At 40.0% G+C, this 19,853-nt stretch overlaps 1 protein-coding gene across 1 annotated transcript in view; it reads left to right on the top strand.

The window, feature by feature from the left end:
* Positions 1-234: 234 nt before the first annotated feature.
* CCNY (cyclin Y) overlaps positions 235-19,853 on the top strand; it is a 151,471-nt gene continuing 131,852 nt past the window's right edge. Inside the window, exon 1 of the mRNA XM_004691142.2 lies at positions 235-462. Coding sequence (XP_004691199.1) covers positions 309-462 — 154 coding nt within the window. The 5' untranslated portion in view covers positions 235-308. The remainder of the gene's footprint in view (positions 463-19,853) is intronic.

The following is a 19,853-nucleotide window of genomic DNA, read 5'->3' as shown; positions in this document are numbered from 1 at the left end:
GGGGGCGTCTCGGCCAGCCCGCCAGGCCGGGGCCTCGCAGACGCCCAGAGCGGGCCATTCGGACCATTGGCAGGACCCAAAGCCCAAATTGTGCGGCAGACTGGCCGTGGCTCCAGGAGCCCGCGCCCCTGCCCGCCCGCGCCCGGCGCCCACCGCCCGAACTCCAAGCTGGAGAAGGCCGACATCCTGGAGATGGCCGTCAGCTACCTGAAGCACAGCAAAGGTGAGCGCGCCCCGCGCCCGCCCGCGCCCGGCGCCCGGGGACGGCGTGGAAGGCCCGAACGGCAGGAGTCCGGGGACCGCCGAAGATGGGGAACACTACCTCGTGCTGCGTGTCATCCAGCCCCAAGCTCCGGAGGAATGCACACTCTCGGCTGGAGTCTTACCGGCCCGATACGGACCTCAGCCGCGAGGACACCGGCTGCAACCTGCAGCACATCAGCGACCGGGAAAACATAGACGGTGAGCAGGCAGGTCCGGGCCCCGAGTCGGGGGCCTAGGCTAGCCCTCCCGACGCCCTGAGCCGCCCACCCCTGTGGGGCTCCGGCACTCGGGTGTCTGTCGCCTGGGCCGTCTTTGCTTCTCAGCCAGCCCCCATGGCCATTCGAGGCTGGGGCCATAATCGGCGTTCGCGGCCACGCTGCCTTCGGACAGCCCCCTAGCTTGTATCCCCCAGTGGGAAACTTTGCTGGCAGGCGGCTCGGAGCATCGCCGAGCGAAGGGTGTGGGTGGCGAGGTGACAGATCTGACCCATCAGTACGCGGGTGACCACTGCTGGGGCGCAGGCAGCTTCAGAGCCTGGGATTCCAGGCAATTGTCTGATGTAGCCACAAGTCAAGTTATGAGCGGCGAGGGTGAGCTTGGTTGTCCTTTAAAAGGCGAGGGTCTAGAAGAGGCTTGGCACAACTGGAGAGCTGATCCTCAGTTAGGTATCACAGTCTCATGTTCCAAGAGTTGAAGAATAGGGTGGGTCTGTGCCAGCTCCCGGGAAACTTACACACTGACCTCACATGCCTGTCCTCCACCCTCATTTCCCTTAAAAACTTAAAAAATAAAAAAGGATGTTTTGGGGAGGAGGGTCGAGAGATTGGAGTCAAATAGCTTCGCTCATCTGAATGCTTATTTTAGAGTACTATCAAAATTGGAAACCGCTTTGGTTATGTCATCACGTTTTTTCTTGGGGCTGAATTAAATTCTATGAATTTCTGATATATGGGGGTGACTGTAGGTTTGGAGTAGTGTTTATAAAGGAAGTTAAAGGGCTGATCACAGCACTTAGTAATGTGTATTGTATTGGTCTTTGTATGATTGTTAGTACTATTTTATGTGACTTAGTGATAACTTTAGATGGGTAGTACACGTACACGTATTGTGCTTGAAATACAGTTTTCATATTTTCAACTTTAAAACAGTTTGAAATGGGAGATATATTTTTATGGCAACTTGACTTTATTTTCCCCTAAATCTCACAGTTGATGGTAGTTGAGCTAATCTGATAAAATAAAAGATTCTTGTCTGAATGGACACAATTCTGTCATGATTCTCCATTCTTGGTCTCTTTAGACTCCTCCAGTCTGGAAAGCCAAATTTAAACTGTATTAAGGGACAGAATTTCCTCATTGTTTGACCTCCTTTAATATTTTCTAGATAGTTATTTTAATCTCTAGGGCAGCAGCTTTATTAAATGAGTATCATATAGAGACTTGATACAACATTTGGTTTATAGTAAGCACTTAGTAAATTATGGTTCTATATGATACTTCTAGTGTTTGTATTTTAGACTTACATTATTACTGACTCCAGATTTATTTGAACTATAACCATACTTTATTTTGAAATTTGCACATTTGAAGTCACATAGAAGGATATTTAGACTAGCTCTGTCTTGATGACTGTTATAGTCTGAAGTCGTATCTAGCATATAATACTTAATTCAGTATTATATACTTTTTTAAAAAAGAATAAATTAGTTTTTTATAGAAAGGCTTTACCCAGTTTCCCAGTGTTGAGAGGCAAACTTTTGGAAATAATATCTCATTTATTTTGTGCACTAATATTGGGTGCAAATAGTAGGTTTATAAAGATGCTTACTATTGTAGTAAGGAAACAAGGAATAAAAAAATGTAACCAGCTATTTGGCACTAAGACCTAAGCCTTAAGAGTTTTACTAGAGAAAAATAAAAGGATATTGTGTCTTTCATTTGAAAAAAAGATCTATGTTCTGGTCATTTTTGAGAAAATAAGATAAAGAACTCTTGCTTTGGAGATTTAGGATAAAGAGACTATAGAGCAGGTTAAGGGACTTTATAATATAGACCTAGTGTCCTTACCCCTCAGAATCTAGTTTTCATGACACCAGTGTAAACTCAGAAATAATAATTCACCATGTGAATGGTATTCTTTCAGTCCCCCACATTCAGCGAGTCATAGCATTGGTTTCAGTTAGACCAAATATCTAAGCATAAGTTTCAAGTTCTCCAGGTGATTCTAAGAAGCAGTTAGGGTTGAGAATCATTGTCAAGTGAAGTCTTGAAATTGTTACCTGCTTTCAGGTGCTTTCAGTAGAAATTGAGTCAGTATCAGAGGCTGGGAGGAGAAAACATTTAAATAGCATGTAGATGTACATCTGTATTTAACTTCTAGTTACACTGAGAGATGATTAGTAAACATTTAAAAATTAACTCAAGAATTCTTTATTCTAATACATAACAAAAGCTGTAATGTTCAAGTACCATCTTTTTTATACCTTAAAAATTACCTCAGACGGCCCTCCCTGGTGGCGCAGCGGGTTAAAGCACAGCACAGAGAAGCTAAAGCCACTTCCGCATGAGTTCGATTCCCGCCTGCCCCGGAGGTGACCACATGGCGCGGCAGACCTCTCCTGCCCCGCCCGCTGCTCCCCTCAGCAGTGTACTTCGTCCATCTGCCTGTTCTGCTCCCCACTCTGTCTCTGGTGAAGCCTCTCACCCTCTGCATCTCTGGCCTGTACCCCAGTTCTGTATGAATAAATAAATAAATCTTTAAAAAAAAAATTACCTCAGACAACCAGAATTGAAAGATTCAGAGAAGCTCATAGGACTTCTGGATAGGTGAGTTTCTCTAAGATAAACAGATATGAGATGAGTATGCACGTTTCCCCTGAGGTAACATACAGTGGGTCATGCCTGTCCAGCAGAATTTGAATGGCCGAGTTAAGGCAGTTAGGTTTCCCGTGACACCTGCCGTCAACAGTTTGTACTCACTGTCAGAGTTTCTTAGGTTATTTATGTTTTTGAAATTTATATTATACTCATCAGTTCCTCAGATATCTTTTCTCACAAAATCATTCTGACATTGGGAAATAACAAAAACACTTAACTACAATGATGTTAATAATTGCAAACCTTTATTTAAGGTTTTCTTTCTGCCAGATGTTGCTCCAAGTGCTTAATATCTCTTCATTTGGTGCTCAAAATAACCCCACAGATAATAGTAGCCTTACTTGAAGACAAAGGAGACAAAAAAAGGGAGAAATGACTTGCTTGTTTAGCCTGTATACAATAATAGAAACTTTCCATTTTTCTTGAATAACCATCAATAAGAACTAGTCTGGGTTGCCTTCTGGGGTAGGGAGTCTGTTGTCATTGCCGTTGTACCTGTAGTTTTTCAGAGAAAAGTCTTCATTGGTTTGCAGCAGACTGGACGTCACTAATTAGCTCATATCTGTGGGAGGAGGAGAAAGGGGATGGGCTAAAGAGAATGTAAAATTCAGTGAGACTGAATTCCTCAAGATTCTTGTCACATCTGAACCCTAAAGTGACTTTGGAGTTTTGCTCACAATGATTGATAACTGCATACTTTGTAGATCATCTGTCATCCTTGACAATCCAGTTTCTCTTGCATGTCATATTTAGTCTGCTAGGAAAGCATGACTCTCTACCTCCAGTATCCAGAGCTTGACCACTTCTCAAACCCCTTCTGCTGCTTTTCTGATGTAATCAGCTATCATCTTGGCTAGCCTAAGTGGTCTTCCTTCTTCCAACCTTGCTCACTACAGACTTCTCAACACAGCAGTCTTGATGAGATCCTTTTGAAAGGAGTCCTTACATGACTCTTTGCTTAATAACTGCAGTGACTGGTATTTCTCACTGAGGTGAAGACTTACATTGTGCTTCTACAGTGGAGTCTTAACTCACTCCCTAGATAGCTTATTGCAGCCACACTGACTTCCTGCCTTGCTGTTCCTTGAACATTCAGACATTCTGTCACCCCAGAGCCTTTGCTCTATCCCTCTGCCTCTGTGTATCTTCATTGCTTTTAGTCTTGGTTCAAGTCAATGAGATCTGGTAATTGCCCATTTCAATACCTGTCTTGCCACCCAATCCACTATCCAAGTAATGCATTATTTGCACTACTGTTTCTTTATGCACTTTCACCTGTTGTACATTATATGAGAATACAAATACATAATAACAATTTCTACCTAGTGGCATGTAAGTTGCAATGTAAGTGGCATATAAGTTTCATTTTGTTCACAAATGTATCCCAAGTACCTTGAGCTATGCATGATATTTTAAAGACTGTACATTTTTGTTTAGTGAGAGAGTGAAGTGAGTTCTTACCCGAATCAGAATACCAACATGTGTACTTATTGGGTGAGAAAGAGTAGGAGGGAAAAAAGAGAATGAAGAAAACTTGTAATGATTACAGTAGACTGGATGCAAAGCCTTGTGGTTTTGTTTGCAATGTAACCTGAGGGTTGGCAGATAGGGTGAAGTCCTGAAAATGAAACCCATGAAAAAAAACCCAAATTAAAAAAAAAACCCAAATAACACCCACACCCAAACTGAAAGAAAACCCTGACTAGTGGAGATCTGTTTACAATGTGATATATTCACTTTTATTCCCCTTGTCTATTCAGATGGCTTTAATTGTGGTCTTATGTCCTTAAGGGTCAAAATGAAGGCCAGAATACTTAATACATGAAAAGTCGTAGGTAAGCATGTCAGTTATGAACATAGCTACTCAAGTTGGTTTTCTTGTGTTAAGGAACAAGAACACACAGCAAACAATGTTTGGACTTCCCATAGCCAGAGACGCAGGGTCCGCTCTCGGTACAGGAAGCGAGACTGGAACAAGTGCACTCCCTGTTGTTGGATGGGTTAACAGATAAGTAGTTTGAGATGCAAGTATATAGTTTGAATTACTGTTCTTGGTTTCTTTGGGCTTCTGCAGCTTACTTAGCTTCATCTCTTTGGCATTTTTTTTTTTTTTTGAGTCTCAGTCCCACTTTAACACTCCTGGCCTGAGGGCCAAAAGCATGCCTGTGGACTTTCATTACAGGCTAAGATTTATTAGCCACCCCGCCAGTAAGCTTTGTGAAGACACTGACTGAGCACGGAATGACTGCCCATTAGACATGTTGAGAAAGGCTTTAGAGATTTGCTGAGAGAGCCGTTCTCCAAAGCCCTGATGACTTCATGACCTACCCTTACTTAGCTTACTGTCTAATTTAGAATCAGTCAGCCATTTGTTCTCACACCCTCACTTCTAGGGATGGAAACTGCAGAAGTGCAGTGACTTGCTTAGGTCATGCAAATCATGGACAAGACAGTGAGAGTTACTGTGCTAATTATTTTTCTAATTTTTTTCAGGGAGTGATCTGTACTAGGAATAACCCTCCTGGTGCCACACCTACTTTGTTTTGAGAAATGGTCAGTTCCTCTTTGTTTCTGGCTAGCAGTACTTTGTGATTAAGGATTCTATTTTTCTTATGTTTCTTGAGAGGAGTGATGATTAAATAATTATGTGAAGTGACAGTTTTGTAAAAAAACGGTCATTATTACCTTAAAGAGATTAATTGCTTTCATATTTTTGACCAGGTGAAACTAGCACAAAGATTCAATCCATCCCTGTGTAGGAAAGGACATAATCAAAAGGGGAAAAAATGGGGCAACTCATGTTGAGTCACTTGGAAATTTTATTTTTCTTTTTAAAGATTTATTTATTTATGCATATAGGGACTAGGGTACAGGCCAGAGGTACAGGGAGTGAGAGGGTTCACCAGAAACAGAATGGGGAGCAGAACAAGCAGATGTGCTGAAATATACTGCTGAGGGGAGCAGTGGGCAAGACAGGAGAGGTTGGCTGTGCCATGTGGGTCACCTCCCTGACTGGGTATTGAACTCGTGCTGCAGTGGCTGTGGATAGCATCATAGTGCTTTACTCTACTTAACCCCTTGCATCACCAGAGAGGCCCTGGAAATTCTGTTTTAATCACAAGGTCAGATTTAGTTCCAAGTATGTCATGTTGGTGCTTGCTTTCAGTATCATTTTCAAATTATAGCTTGAGGGGGAGTAGAAAATTTAATTTTCTATGAGTAGAATTGCTGGATCATTAGCAGTTTGAGAATCCTCCAAACAGCTTTCCATAGTGGTTAGACCAGCTTGCATTCCCATTAGCAGTGCAGAAGAGTTCCATTTTCTCTACATCCTTACCAACATTTGTTTTTGCTAGTTTTTTTTTTAATATGTGCCATTTTCAACTGGTGTGAGATGCTATCTCGTTGTAGTTTTGATTTGCATTTCCCTTATTAGAAGTGATATTGAACATTTTTTCATATGCCTTTTGGTCATCTGCATTTCCTTTTTAGAGAAGTGTCTTTTTAGCTCTTCAGCCCATTTTTGATGGGGTTGTTTATTTTTGTTGAGTTTCATCAGCTTTTTGTATATCTTTGTGAACAGTCCTTTATTAGTATTGTGTATAAAAATTTTGTCCCAGTCTGTGAAATGTCTTTCTGTTTTGTGATGAGCTCACATAACTATGGTGATGGCACATGGGTAAATTGGTGGTAGCAAGTCCACGGGGATTATAGCCGAGATGGAAAAAATCTACAAAATGAAGAATGATGTAAACATACATATAGAAAATTAAAAAATAAAGGTTACTAATAGAAGACATTAAAAAAAAGAAAGTTTAATTTTCTTGCAGCATTTGCATCATCTGGAAATGCTGAGTAGTTTGTTGCTGAGAGTCTTGGTCAGGACTCTGTGCTCTGAGATTCACTATTAGTTTATTCTATTTCCTGAAGAATGAAGATAAGGAGGGTAAATTCAGAGAGGGTTCTTAGGATTTACAGGAGCTGCCTTTAATTCTTATGAAGTTGGTGGAAGGCAAAGAGCAAGAGCCCAGTAATAAAAATACTTGTGTTTCAGATGTGGCTTCCTTGCCGAACTTTATTTTCCTCCTTGTTTAAAAATACTGCTATGCCCAAGGTAGCTAAAATTGAGCATTAAGGTGAAGCTAAAATGCTTAATTAAGAAGTACCAAGTGAACATGTCGTTATGAGATAGCACTCATGTAGATTTCCTTGCATAAATATGAAGTGTTTTCAAGATCGATAACAGAATATGTTTGAACTTTCTGTAGCCAGAGTAGCTAGAAGCCCAAGTGACTCACTCCAGGAAAGATATCAATGCCACGTTCAGGGTGGTACCAAGAGAACTGAAATTCTAGAACTGGGTGGGATGAGGTTATATAGAACTGTATGACCTTTGAATGAGAAGCTGTCAATAGCTGGCAGTAGAGTTTGCAGTGGACTCACGGATCTTTCTAGCATTTGTTGCTCTTCTGGGTTGCACTTTCCACAGCGTACAGTGAGAGGCCACACGGAGAACAAGAGGATGAGCATTTTGGAAATGCTTTCTCTGTCTCTGGGGAACAGTAAGCCCACCCAGGCAGTCTGCTCCCAGAATCTTTTGTATCCTTGGATGGAAGCTGAAACCAGGGCCTTTTTTTTTTTTTTTTTTAATGAAAGAGTAAGGTTTTGAAGCTTATACATGTGCTTTATTATATTAAAAGACTTCTTTAAATAAAGGGGAATTAATGGTCTGAACAATAAAGCTCAAATAACCCTAAGCAAGATACTGGAGACTATTTGTGCCCTTCTTTCAGGAATGTGCTGTTGGCCTTAGTGTAGAGCTGCCCAGTGCTCTGGAGATCAGGAGATCCTTGACTCACTTCTTTCCCTTTCTGGGCCTGTGCTGCCTGCTGCTCCCTAGGGTTCTCTTCCTTTACAGTTCCTGGGGGGTTACTTAGATGGTAGGAAAGGAATGTGCTAAAGCTAAAATTGAGTGTTAGTTTGACAACACATAAATTGGCAGATTCCTCAGATGACCAAGACTTGTCTGACAAAGCTCTTGGTAATTCTTGAGAAGAGAGATTATCTCAGGGGTTGGTCAACTCTAAACTATTTACTCTGGAAACTATTATTTACTCTGGGAAAACCTTGAAATCTTTTTTTTCTTCATCTTTCACAGAATATTGACATTCTGTGCATTAGCTTTGGCTTTGCAGAGAAAGAAGTATTTTCTATTTTAGTTTTGTTTTTAGTATGCCTAAAAATTGGTCTGAAAGGCAATTCTTAAAAATCCAGTTTGAAGATATTTAAGCAGTTGTAGTGGTAGCATCTCTTGCTCTCCTAGTTTTATATTGTTTGATAAGAAATTATTTTGACATGGTTTTATTACTCTATAGATACATTAGTAGGATATGAAACTTTAATTCCTGGGTCATTATTTTGTGATCTTTACCTCAAAATGTGTGGGGGACTTAACCACTGGATCATAGATGTGCCTGCCTTAGATTAGATGCAGCAGCAACTCTATACGTGTCCATTGGGCCTGGCACTGAGTGTAACACAGCTGGAGCACACTAATGTTAACTGTTCACAGCTGCAATTAACATCCTTAGCAGTGTGCTTGGGAGCCTTGCAGACGTCTTAGTTGGATGGTGAAATACAAACTACTTCAGACACCCATAATCATAAACCTTCTGACTATAAGGAGGGTGAATAGAAAATATTCTGCATGGAATTTATACTTAATGTTGCAGAACTGAACATAGGGCTTAAAATTTTTTATAAGCTAGTTCTTTCTTATGTGTAGATACTTCTGTTCTTGGTGGGCAGAAAGGGAAAAAAGTTATGAAAGATTTTGATTATATTTGGTAAATCTGTCATATTTTGTAATTTTAACATTAATCAGAAGAATTAATGCGCAAATATATACCTTAAGAACTCTTTTTTTTTTTTGCCTGCAAAGAAAAGATTTTACTCTAAATTTATAATTATGTCCATTGATGAACCCTTGACTCTTTCAGGGTATTAGTTGATTATAGCTTCTCCACTAACTATAATCATAAATAGGCATTAAATAATTTCTGGCTTTTAGATATGGATGGTGTGCTTGGAAAGTGCACATTTTAGGTCTCTGTGTAAGACTGCCAGAGTCTAGGGTGAGAAACAAAACCATGATGCTGTATTTAATACAGATTTAAAAATTTCACACTCATAGATTCATTGAGGATCACTTTCATTTACAGTATGGTTTTGTTCGTTTATATGGATAATCTTATTTTTTTCACAGCTGTTTTTCCCTCAAGCTGTGTGTAAATGATGGACTTTTATTTTAATGTGTAGTTGTTAATCCTTTTCTTGAAAAGCATGGTATATAGGATTTACATAGCATTAGAGACTGCCGCTGCAGTCTTCTGAAAATTAAAGTTGATGTTGTTGAAAAGATAGTTTATGCACTTTACTTTTTAGTATATATTTGACTTTTCTGTAAATCTAGTGTCTAATTTTCCATTTCTTCTAATTTCGCAGGCAGAGCTGATTTCCAAAAGGGTAACTTTACCATACCCACAAATACATTTACAGGGTGACAGGCATGATCTCGCTCTGCAGCCCCTTGGCTTGCATTCTTCCTGACACCTGTGGTTATAGATCACTGTTTTCGCCAGGCCATGTATCTTGTGTTCTGCAAGCACACTGGGTTGTTTGGAGAATTCTGTTCTGCAGCAATAGGGCTGCTGCGTAGCCTCATGTTGACAGCCTTTGGCTATTGGAGATAGAGTAGGTGAATAAAGGGGAGAAGGCAGAGCTATGGCAGCAGAGCTGGGACGGGATGAATCGGTGGGCCCATCGCAAGAGTTGTACCTTGTGAAAGCAGGTGCGACCCCAAGAAGCAAGAATACAGCACCAGAAGCACATCAGTTTGTTCTGTCTTTGGTGATGTTGGGTGTGTCTGTATCCTTGAGAGTGATTTGAACTGGACAGCAAGACTGGCAGTGATTTCAATCAGTGGGGAAGGTCCGCTGGCAGGAGGCTCTGTGGACTTCTGACATGAAACCAGGAGACACGAGATAACTGCACAGATTTTTCTTTCATTTAATAATGCTCTGAAAGGGATATTTATTGAAACCTAAGTTTGGTTTTTTGAAACTGAAACTTATTCTTGTGTCCAGAATATTTACAAAATATGACAGGATTAAGAGAAAGGAATGATGGGCCTTTGTGGAAGAACCTGAATCTTTCTGAAGTGAAAGACAGGAGAGATCATGCAACTGGTGAGGTTGGCCAGCTGCCTGCCGGATGCCAGCCGGTTACCTCCATTCAGGCATAACTCGGTGTGGCCTTCTTCTGCCACCAGTCTCTGGGGTCCTCAGTTTGGTTGACAGACAAGGGTGCATTCCCCATGCCATCTGTGCCTGGCTTTAATTAATATGGTTTGAAACTTGTAAAACTACAATGTTGATGTCCTGTGCAGAAGGACAGATTAAATCGACTGTACGCCTTCAGTTTTTTATTCCCCAAACCTTCATTAGTGAGTTTCTGTTTCAGTTAACCATAGTCACCTATGAAAGCCCATCTACTGAGTCTTTCTTGGTGTAAAATTCAGGGACATTTTCAATAAAGCAAGAGTCTTTAACAAAAATCCTCAACATAACATCAGCATGGGCATTACTGAGGCTTTGGCAGAGTGATTTTCTGTTGGGGGGGACTGCCGTCTCTGGTGTAGGATATTTTGCAGCATCCTTTCCTGTACACACTAAATACAGTAGCATATCCTCAACCCTGATCGTGGTAATCAAAAATGTCTCTAGACATTGCCACCCCTCTGGGTTCTTCTTGAGAACCTTTGTGCTTTGGGTTCCAGAATTAAGGTGAGAGAGGAAGATTACAGATCTGATGGTTCTGCTATCTCTGTCACTTTCACAAGTGCAAAGCTCCAGGGTAAGACTTCGTGGACATGAGCATGCGCAGCTTCAGGGAGTACCATTGACTTCAGACTTGCCCAGACGTTTTCTCCACCAGTTGTTACCTGTGTGTGTGTGTGTGTGTGTTTTAAGATTTAGTTATTTATGCATACAAGAACTGGTGTGTAAATCAGAGTTACAGGTGGTGAGAGGATTCACCACAGACAGAATGGGTAGCAGAAAAACAGGTAGATCTATTAAAATACACTGCTGAGGGGAGCAGTGGGGAGATAGCAGTGAGGAGATAGACCCATGTGTGTGGGTCACCTCCATGGCCAGGGATCACATTTGTGCTGCAGTGGCTGCCAGTAGCTTCATAGTTCTGCAAATTAACCCCTCACAGCCACTAGGGAAGCCCCACTAGCCTCATTAATGAAGATAGTGATAGAAAAGACTGGGATTGCCATTCTGACTGCGGATGGTAGGCTGGCTTTCTTTGAGCACTGTGAAATTGAAAAATTAAAAAATCATTTAATGTCTTTGCTTAAACTCTGCTGCCAAGAAGCCAGGACTATAGTTCCTAAATAAGTGGATTTGTAGTCTGGAACTGTATTCTGGGTAATGTGGAAAATTATGCAGAAGTCCCATATTTCATCAGAACCTAGGAGGCAGTGAGAACCTGTGTCATGGCAGGCACTGGGGGTGGGGGTGGGGGGAGGCTTGTGGAAGATGGCCTTTGCTGTGGTCTGAATGTTTGTGTCTCTTCAGATTCATAAGCTGACACCCTAAAATGCCCAGTATGATAATATTAGAATGTATGACCTTTGGGAGGTGCTTAAGTCATGAGGGTGGAGCCTTTTTTAGGGTAATACAACCTTAAAAATCATCCAGGGAGATCCCTCACTGCTTCCACTACGTGATAGTATAGTGAGAATTCTATAACTCCAAAGAGGTTTCTCAACTAACCATCATAGCCCCCTTTTTACATACTTTGAACTTTCAGAAATGTGAGAGATAAATTTCTGTTGTTATTACCTACCTTGTGTGTGCTGTTTTGTTGCAGCGCAGTGGACTAAGGCAGTCTCTTAGTGGGGCTCATGGGTGAGTGCCTGGTCAGTGAAGAGCGATGCTGATGGACCCCTTTTGCTTTGTAGTGAGATTGGTAACTCCACACAAAATGATCAGCTTTGATGGTCACTAACTTAACTGCTGTAGTTCCCATGGTCCTACCCACCCTGTCTAAAGCTCTGTTCTATAATTAGGTTCTGTGTGATCAGTTTGTTCTTGGGGTCTTTTTTCCCTGTCTGTCTTACTCTTTGTATCTAATCTAAGCTCATAGGTGGTATTTGTTTGTGTATCCTAGGTCAGGCTGTCCTTGATGTATTTAGAGCCATTGGAGTGGCCAATTGTTCTTGTGGAGAGAAGAACGGAGCACATTTCAGGCAGAGTGGAATGAAGGCCTCGTGGTGGAGAATTACAGGATTTACTGGGGTCATGTGAATGGAGTCCTTTTACGCAGAGAAGACTGGAATAGTTTGGACAAATCTTGAGTCCAGTGACTTCATAGATGATAGGCCCCTGAGTACTCCGTAAGGAGTCAGGCTTTCTTCATCAAAGGAGCTCAGGATTAGTATGTTACAGACATGGACACTATTGATACATGAGGCTGGGAAAGGTGGAGCTATGAGATCAGTTGCATGAGTTCACGGAGAAGGTCTCTGTTGGAAAGGAAGTTATGGCAGCCATACTGGACTGTAGTTCTGTTCAGACATTGAATACAATTTTTTGGAAAATTTTTCATATTTTCTATTCACCTGGCAATGAGTATGAATGAAGTCACTGTTGGAAGAATGATGAGGTCACAATATAATTTTGTGCCTAAAAAGTGTAAGAGGGTGAGTTCAGAGTTGACCCTGGACTAGATCTAGACTAGAAATTGAAAGTGAAGAGGAAGAATTGGTTTTGAGGAGGGAAAGGGGAAAATTTGGGGTTTAGATGGTTTTATACAATCATTCTCAATGTTAACTGATAATTAGTTTTTGCAAAACTCTTGCTAATATATTCCTGGTAAGAATTTAATTTTCTAATTCTGGTTATATAAAAAGATCTGAGTGTTCTCATCCCCAGACTGGTGTCAAAAAGATTGAATGATGCAGATTTATAGGCAATTTACGTGATGCACATGTGTGTTTACAGCAGCTCTTGGTAATTTGGGGCCCTGTGGTCTTGTTTCTTATGTGACTTCTGGTCTTTTAGCCCTTTCAGCTACAATTCACCATCCATCTGAATAAGGAAGTAGCCAGTAGAGCTGAAATTCAAGTACTCAGCTTTAACAGATACCTCTTTATTACTTTGGTTTTAAACTTATGGGCTTAACCTTACATAAGATAGCCTTGTTCTATATTAACATCAGCAGTAGACAGTTGGCTGGAATTTTATGTCCTGTTTGTCTCACATGTAATTAGATACATCAAGAGAATGACCATCAGAATTGTTTTTCAGTGGCTTAAACAAAATGTTATGCATTTAACTAAATTTCAAAATATGGTGATGGTGGGGTTAAATTTACCACTAGGATGATTTTTTAAACCATGTTCATGATGTAAACAGTTAAGATGTGTTATTTCTAACGCTTGAAAATTGGCTTTGATCATAACATTACCTAAATTACTTTTTGGATTAGGCATTCCACTTTTGTGAATTCTCTGTTTTTATACTTCACTATTTTCCAGCTACTGTTTTATTGTTTTTAAAAAACGTTGGGTTTTAATAGAATTATTTCTATGAAAAGTTTATTATTCTTGCAGTTTAGGAGATTATCTTCTTTACAAATTGAAATATTCACCAAATCAAAGGCACTGTGAACCTTTCTTGGGGAATGGTTCTAAGTGAGAATTGGGTCCTTGTAGTCAGATGTTGAAATTTTCTATTACTGCTGGTGTTGTCCAGACCACCATGTGTATGTTTTTTAAACAAGCTAATCAGTATTTAATAATTAGTCCTCAATGTATTTTTGTAGCACTAGCTCCTTGGAAGGTGGAAAATTCCAAGTGCAGGTGAAAGATTTTTATCACAGGGCTTTATACTTTTATCTCAAACTTCACTGGCAGTGTTTATTGAGCTGATGAGGTTTATGGAGTATACATAAGATAGTTTATCTTTCCTGTAGGACGTTGACTATCTTTTCTGGAGGACATTTGGGATTGAAAGCAAGAACAATAATTTTGATACTCAGCTACAAAAGAAATACACACATACACACCTCCCATATTTATGCTTAATTTGTCTTTGTAATAAAGACTTTGTAGCAAAGAGTGATTGCCTTCCTTTTTGAGTATTGCAGCCTAAGTAGCATAGAATAAAACAAAACTGAGAATCATTTCTTTTATACTTAACAAGTGAGGAGACATGTCTGTGCTACCTACTACCACCTGAAAAAACAAAATAGTTGTACTTCAGGAATTTCTAATCACATACTAATAAGTAACCAGAGCTAAAGTTCTCCCTCATCTGTATGCCGTTACTGTCGAGATTGCCTGCTGCTGGATTACCTGCTATAAATTGAGATGTTTTTGGTTTACTTACCAGGGTTTTGAGGTTGCTTTTTTTTGCTCCGAGTGTTCTTTTTATGGTTAGAAATTGTCAGTTTATTATTAGCTAAAAAGAAAATGGCTATTAATGTAAGTACAATCTCTTTAATAGTTTTAATGTTAGTTTGAAAACTGTACTATGGGTTATTAACTATTAACCTCGGGAAACTTCATGAAGGCTATAAGGGGCCTCTGGACTTCAGTAAACTAAAATTTGTTTCAAAATAAGATGTTTAAAATGATTAGCACCTACAAAATAATTAGTTTATTATAGAACCTGATACAAAATTTGTCTGTTGGAGGGAACAGGTAGAGATTATTTTATCAGTGGATGGTTGAATTCCTTATTCCTGTAAATTAACCTGAAAATTGGAGTTGATGTGTCTTAGGATGAGGATGCTATATCAGTGTTCAATAAATGCAGATTTGTTCTTCTGTGTCATACATCTCCATGTGTAGATACATAGAGATATCAGTTTGCATGCATGCATTCATTCATTCTGTGCATGTAAATGAGATCACTGGCTTTCTAAAAATGTTACAGAATTTCTTTAGTTTTAGAATTTTGTTCCTGATACCAGTTGCCAGGTTGGGTGTGTATGGAGGCTTCCCTATACCAACAACCATTTCTCAGACACCAGCAGAGGCTGTCTGGGAATTTAGCTGAATTTTGAACCTGAGTAGATAGCCTCAGGTTCCCTAGGTGAAAGGCTTAAAACTTTCCTCTATTTCACATACTGACCTAAAGCCCAGACAAGCCCCAGCCATTTCTAACCAGCTAGCTACAGACTGACCTCTTCAGACTTCACAGATCATTGCAAGCTCAGGTTATCATCAGTGTGTTTGAATGATTGTAAGTAAGAGGTTACAGGAACACCCTTGACAGGGTTAACTTGAAATTTAGATTATTTTTTTCAGAATGGCACACACAAATCAGGAAACCTGTTTACTCACCATACCACCCCTTTGTAACAAAGGATACAAATCAACAACCATATGGAAAAGATGTATAGGGCAAGGTACAGAGCTTCCTGGCCCTCTCCATGTGTATAGTTCTCCCCAGATCTTCACATTAGTTAGACTGGAGACTTCCTGAAACCATTCCTTTTTGGACGTTCATTAAAAGTTCCTTACAGGGTCCTTCCTGGGTTGGAGCACAGCACTAAGAAGCTAAAGCCACTTCAGCATGAGTTCGATCCACTCCCCTGGGGTGACCACATGGTGTGGCAGACCTCTCCTGACCTGCCTGCCCGCTGCTCCTTTCAGTAGTGTACTTCATTGATCTGTCTGTTCTGCTCCTCCCACTGTCTCTGGTGAATCCTCTCATTGCCCCTGCACCTCTGGCCTGTACCCCCGTTCTGTATGCATAAATAAATAAATCTTAAAAAAAAATCATTACATAGGCATGATTGATTAAATCATTGACCATTGGCTATTGAAGTCAACCTCTTGCCCCTCTTTTCTACCAGAAATTAGGGGGTGAGATTGAAATCTAATTATATGGCAACCAACCCCCATTTTTATGTGCTTCCCAACAGTTACCTTATAAACTTAACCTTAGAATGCTTAGAAAATTTCAAGGATTTTGAGGAGCTATGTATGAATCAAGAATTGTCTATAAAGACCATATATATATGAGAAGTAGTTTTTGGTCAGGTGAATGACCAAATGTATATATATTTATTATAAAACATAGTATTATAAGTTTGTTATACATTTGTTTTCTTGCTTAGATGGTGGCAATCATATGCCTCTTGAGAATAAATTAGAATCTTTTATTTTGCCAAAAGCATGTGCTTTGGGCTTCATATATAAGTTGAACGATCAAACACTGAGTACTAATTTGAATCTAAATTTAACAAATGAGATTTATTTTTAAAAGTAACTCACTGAGTTCATTTCCAAAGAATGATGCAGAAGTTTTTTTGTGAAGTAGATGTGGACTAAGTGGACTGTTTAACATTTACAGATTTCAGCTCAAAAGATGTTGCTTAGATGCATATTTGGTTTATATTTATTATAAGTTGTTAGTGACATTTTATTAACACATGGTAGAATTACAGGTTTCAACAGTAGCTATATAGGCTATGCTATATCCTTGTGTGAGCACTAACCTGAAAGCTTGGTCTGCACTTCCATTCTTTATTAACTAAGCTCCATTTTATCATCTTTGAGCCTACCATTTTCCCTTGGTTCTAGGGCAGTGCTTATCCTTTGAGTTTTCTGTGATGAGTGAATTCTTCCATATGTGGCTTTTGAGCATTTGAAATGTGTCTGGTGTGACTGAAGAACTGAATTTTAAATTTTATTTAATTTTTAAGAATGTCAGTGTGTGGCCAATCATTGCTAGTTACTAGAGGGGTGTACTTTGAATGCCAGCTTAAGTGTTAAAGAAGGTAATGGATTGTTCATTGTTAACATAAAATCTCATCAAAAGGATTTTAACTAACTTCCTGTGGAAATGGTGTTACCATGTTGACTCCTTTCTCTTGGGGTACCTTATGTGACTCAGTTACTGGCCCTCAGCCAAAAGAGTGGGTCCTTTGACCTCTGTGGAAAGAATTTACAAGAACTGCTATAGTTAAGTCAGCAAGACTGTATTAGAGATTCATGCAAGAGAGAGCCAGTCGGGGAAAGGAGAATTTAGCCTGGCTCCTGGATGGGAGTTAGGAGGAAATATTTAAAGTCCAATTCCACAAAATTGGTTGCAGGAGGAAAGCTGCCTCATAACTTGTTCTGGGTTGAAATATGCCCAAGAATTGGCATATGGTTTACCTTTCAACTATGTATGCAGGCTTTTGACCTTCTCCTTTAGGAAATTGTGAGATAGTTGTTAGATCTAACATGTAGGGTCTATTGTGATGCTTTATGGTCAGTGTGGTGGATTAGATTATTTGGACTGGATTTTGGGACAGGGTTTGCTAGTCCATGATTTAGTCTACTTGTTCAGAGAGGATTGGGGCAACGCTTAGGATGTTGGCTTTCAATTTTCTTTCCCCTGGGCTGACTCAAGAACTACTGTTTGAGTACCATTTTAAAACTTAATTTTTGTCACATATACTTTTCCATGAAAATAAATAGACTTGTATCTCATTTTTAACGATGTGCTAGTCTTTTATGTACTTGCCATTGTTTAATGATTTAATCCCTATTTATCATTTTGTAGTGTTACATACAGTTTTCATTTACATGCCATTTTATTTTATTTGTTTATTTAAAGATTTATACATACAGAACTGGGGTACAGGCTAGAGGTACAGGGGCAGTGAGAGAGTGGGGAGCAGAACAGGCAGATCGACACTGCTGAGGGGAGCAGTGGGTGGGTCAGGAGAGGTCTGCTGCACCATGTGGTCACCTCCAGGGCAGGTGGGGATCGAACTCATGCAGAAGTGTTTTAGCTTTTTAGTGTAGTGCTTTAACTGCTGCGCCACCTGGGAGGGGCCTACACGCCATTTTAAAAAGAATAATCATGTGTGTATATTGGGGGTCGCATGTTTGCTTTGTTCCTTAGGAAATTTCAAGAACTGGAATCTCTGTGTCAAAGTATAGGTATATATATATATTTAGAGTTTGGTTTTGGTAATACTGCCAAGTGCTCCCTCTTCCCATTTCCTTTCCCCATGGCCAGCCCATTGTACTCGCTGACTTAACATTTGTGAAAGGTTGTTCACCAGAATCAGAAGCATTTTAAGGTTAGTCTTTCCACAAAGGTGATTAAAAGATAGCATCTTTATGTTCATAGACATTTGTTTGTCATCTTCTTCTTCTCTACAGGACAAAAGTAAAGTATCCCAGAATGTAGCATATTAGATATTAACTTTTGGGTTGACACCGGGGTGATTTTTTTTTTTCTTCTCCATGGAGAGAGTTGAAGCTCATCTGGCATGTCTGATGGGAGCTCTTATTATCATGCTTCCTGCCTGTGGGTCCCCAAACACTTTCTGTTGCCTTGCTTACACCCAATTCCTGGACTGCAAATGTGTCATCTTTGGTTGAGGACAGGACTCTTGTGTTCCTGCTCTGGGTGTTAGTACTGCTGCCCTCTCTGATACCGAGGGCCCCATCTAAGCACAATGATGCGTTGTTCATGGATCTTATACTGGATTTAGCCCGTTGTCTGTGGTCAGTGCTTTCATTGTGGTTTCCCAGCATTGAGAATGGATGCTTATTTACAGTTGTGTCAAAAGAAAACCTTTTACACATTTTTGTTGGGATGCTATCTTAATTTTGAAAATGCTCTCTAGTTAATAGTTCCCCCCCCTTTTATTTTTATTGAGGTAACAGTTTCATAAGGGGTATAGATACACCTCTTCATATAGAAGTGATCACACCAGGCCACCAGTGAGTGTTTACTGTAGCCCAGGTCCCTTCCCTCCTTTGCTTACTACTTCTAGTAGCTACCATTCTGGTGGCTTCGTTTTTCTAGTCAGATTAGCTTCATTTTTCTCTAGGCAGATTTCTGGTTTGTTTGTTTGTTTCCTCTTCCTTTGTTTTGTTATTTTATATTCCACATATCAGTGAAATTAGCAGGTGTTTTATTTTTCTATGACTTTGCTTCGTATGACCCCTTTCTGTCCCAACCATGTTTTCACACATGGCAAGATTTCATCTTTGTCATTTTTTTTAATAGCCAATAGCATTGCCTTGTATATTTATACCACATCTTTTTTTCTTTTAATTTTTACTTTGGAGGTTTACATTTTTGTTTTTCACTATGTGCAAATTCTTGACTCACGCTTCACCAAACTACCTCTACCAGTGCCTCATCTGCCATCCTCACCCTCCCCTTCTTTCCCTGCCCCCTTCCCTCTGGTAACCATTGTATTTTTTCAGTGAGTTCAAGATTTATTTCTATAGCATATTGACTGTGTATGCTTTTTATTATTTATATTCTACAGATGAGTGAAATCATCCCATATATCTCACTTTTTTACTTTTTATTCAGTATAATCACCTCAGAACCCATCCAATTTGTCTCAAATGCTACTGTTTCACCTTTTTGATAGCTATGTATGCCATTGTGTGTATTTTTCATAATCTCTTTATCCATCCTATTGAGGGACCATATCCATCCTATTGAATGGTTTCTGCTGGGAAACTGGGTAGAGCAGAACTGCCATGGGCATCTTCAGAAGACTGAACATGGGTGGATTGAGCCTCCTTTTTGTTGTCTGCTAATTGTACCCTGGGCGCTGTTCTGAACAGAACCTGATGCAGTCTGCTAGCAGGACACACAACATCATCCT

This window comes from Condylura cristata, unplaced genomic scaffold, assembly GCF_000260355.1.
Source record: "Condylura cristata isolate star-nosed mole 26May11 unplaced genomic scaffold, ConCri1.0 scaffold00030, whole genome shotgun sequence".
Classification (NCBI taxonomy): domain Eukaryota; kingdom Metazoa; phylum Chordata; class Mammalia; order Eulipotyphla; family Talpidae; genus Condylura; species Condylura cristata.
This window is presented reverse-complemented; position numbering and strand designations above follow the sequence as displayed.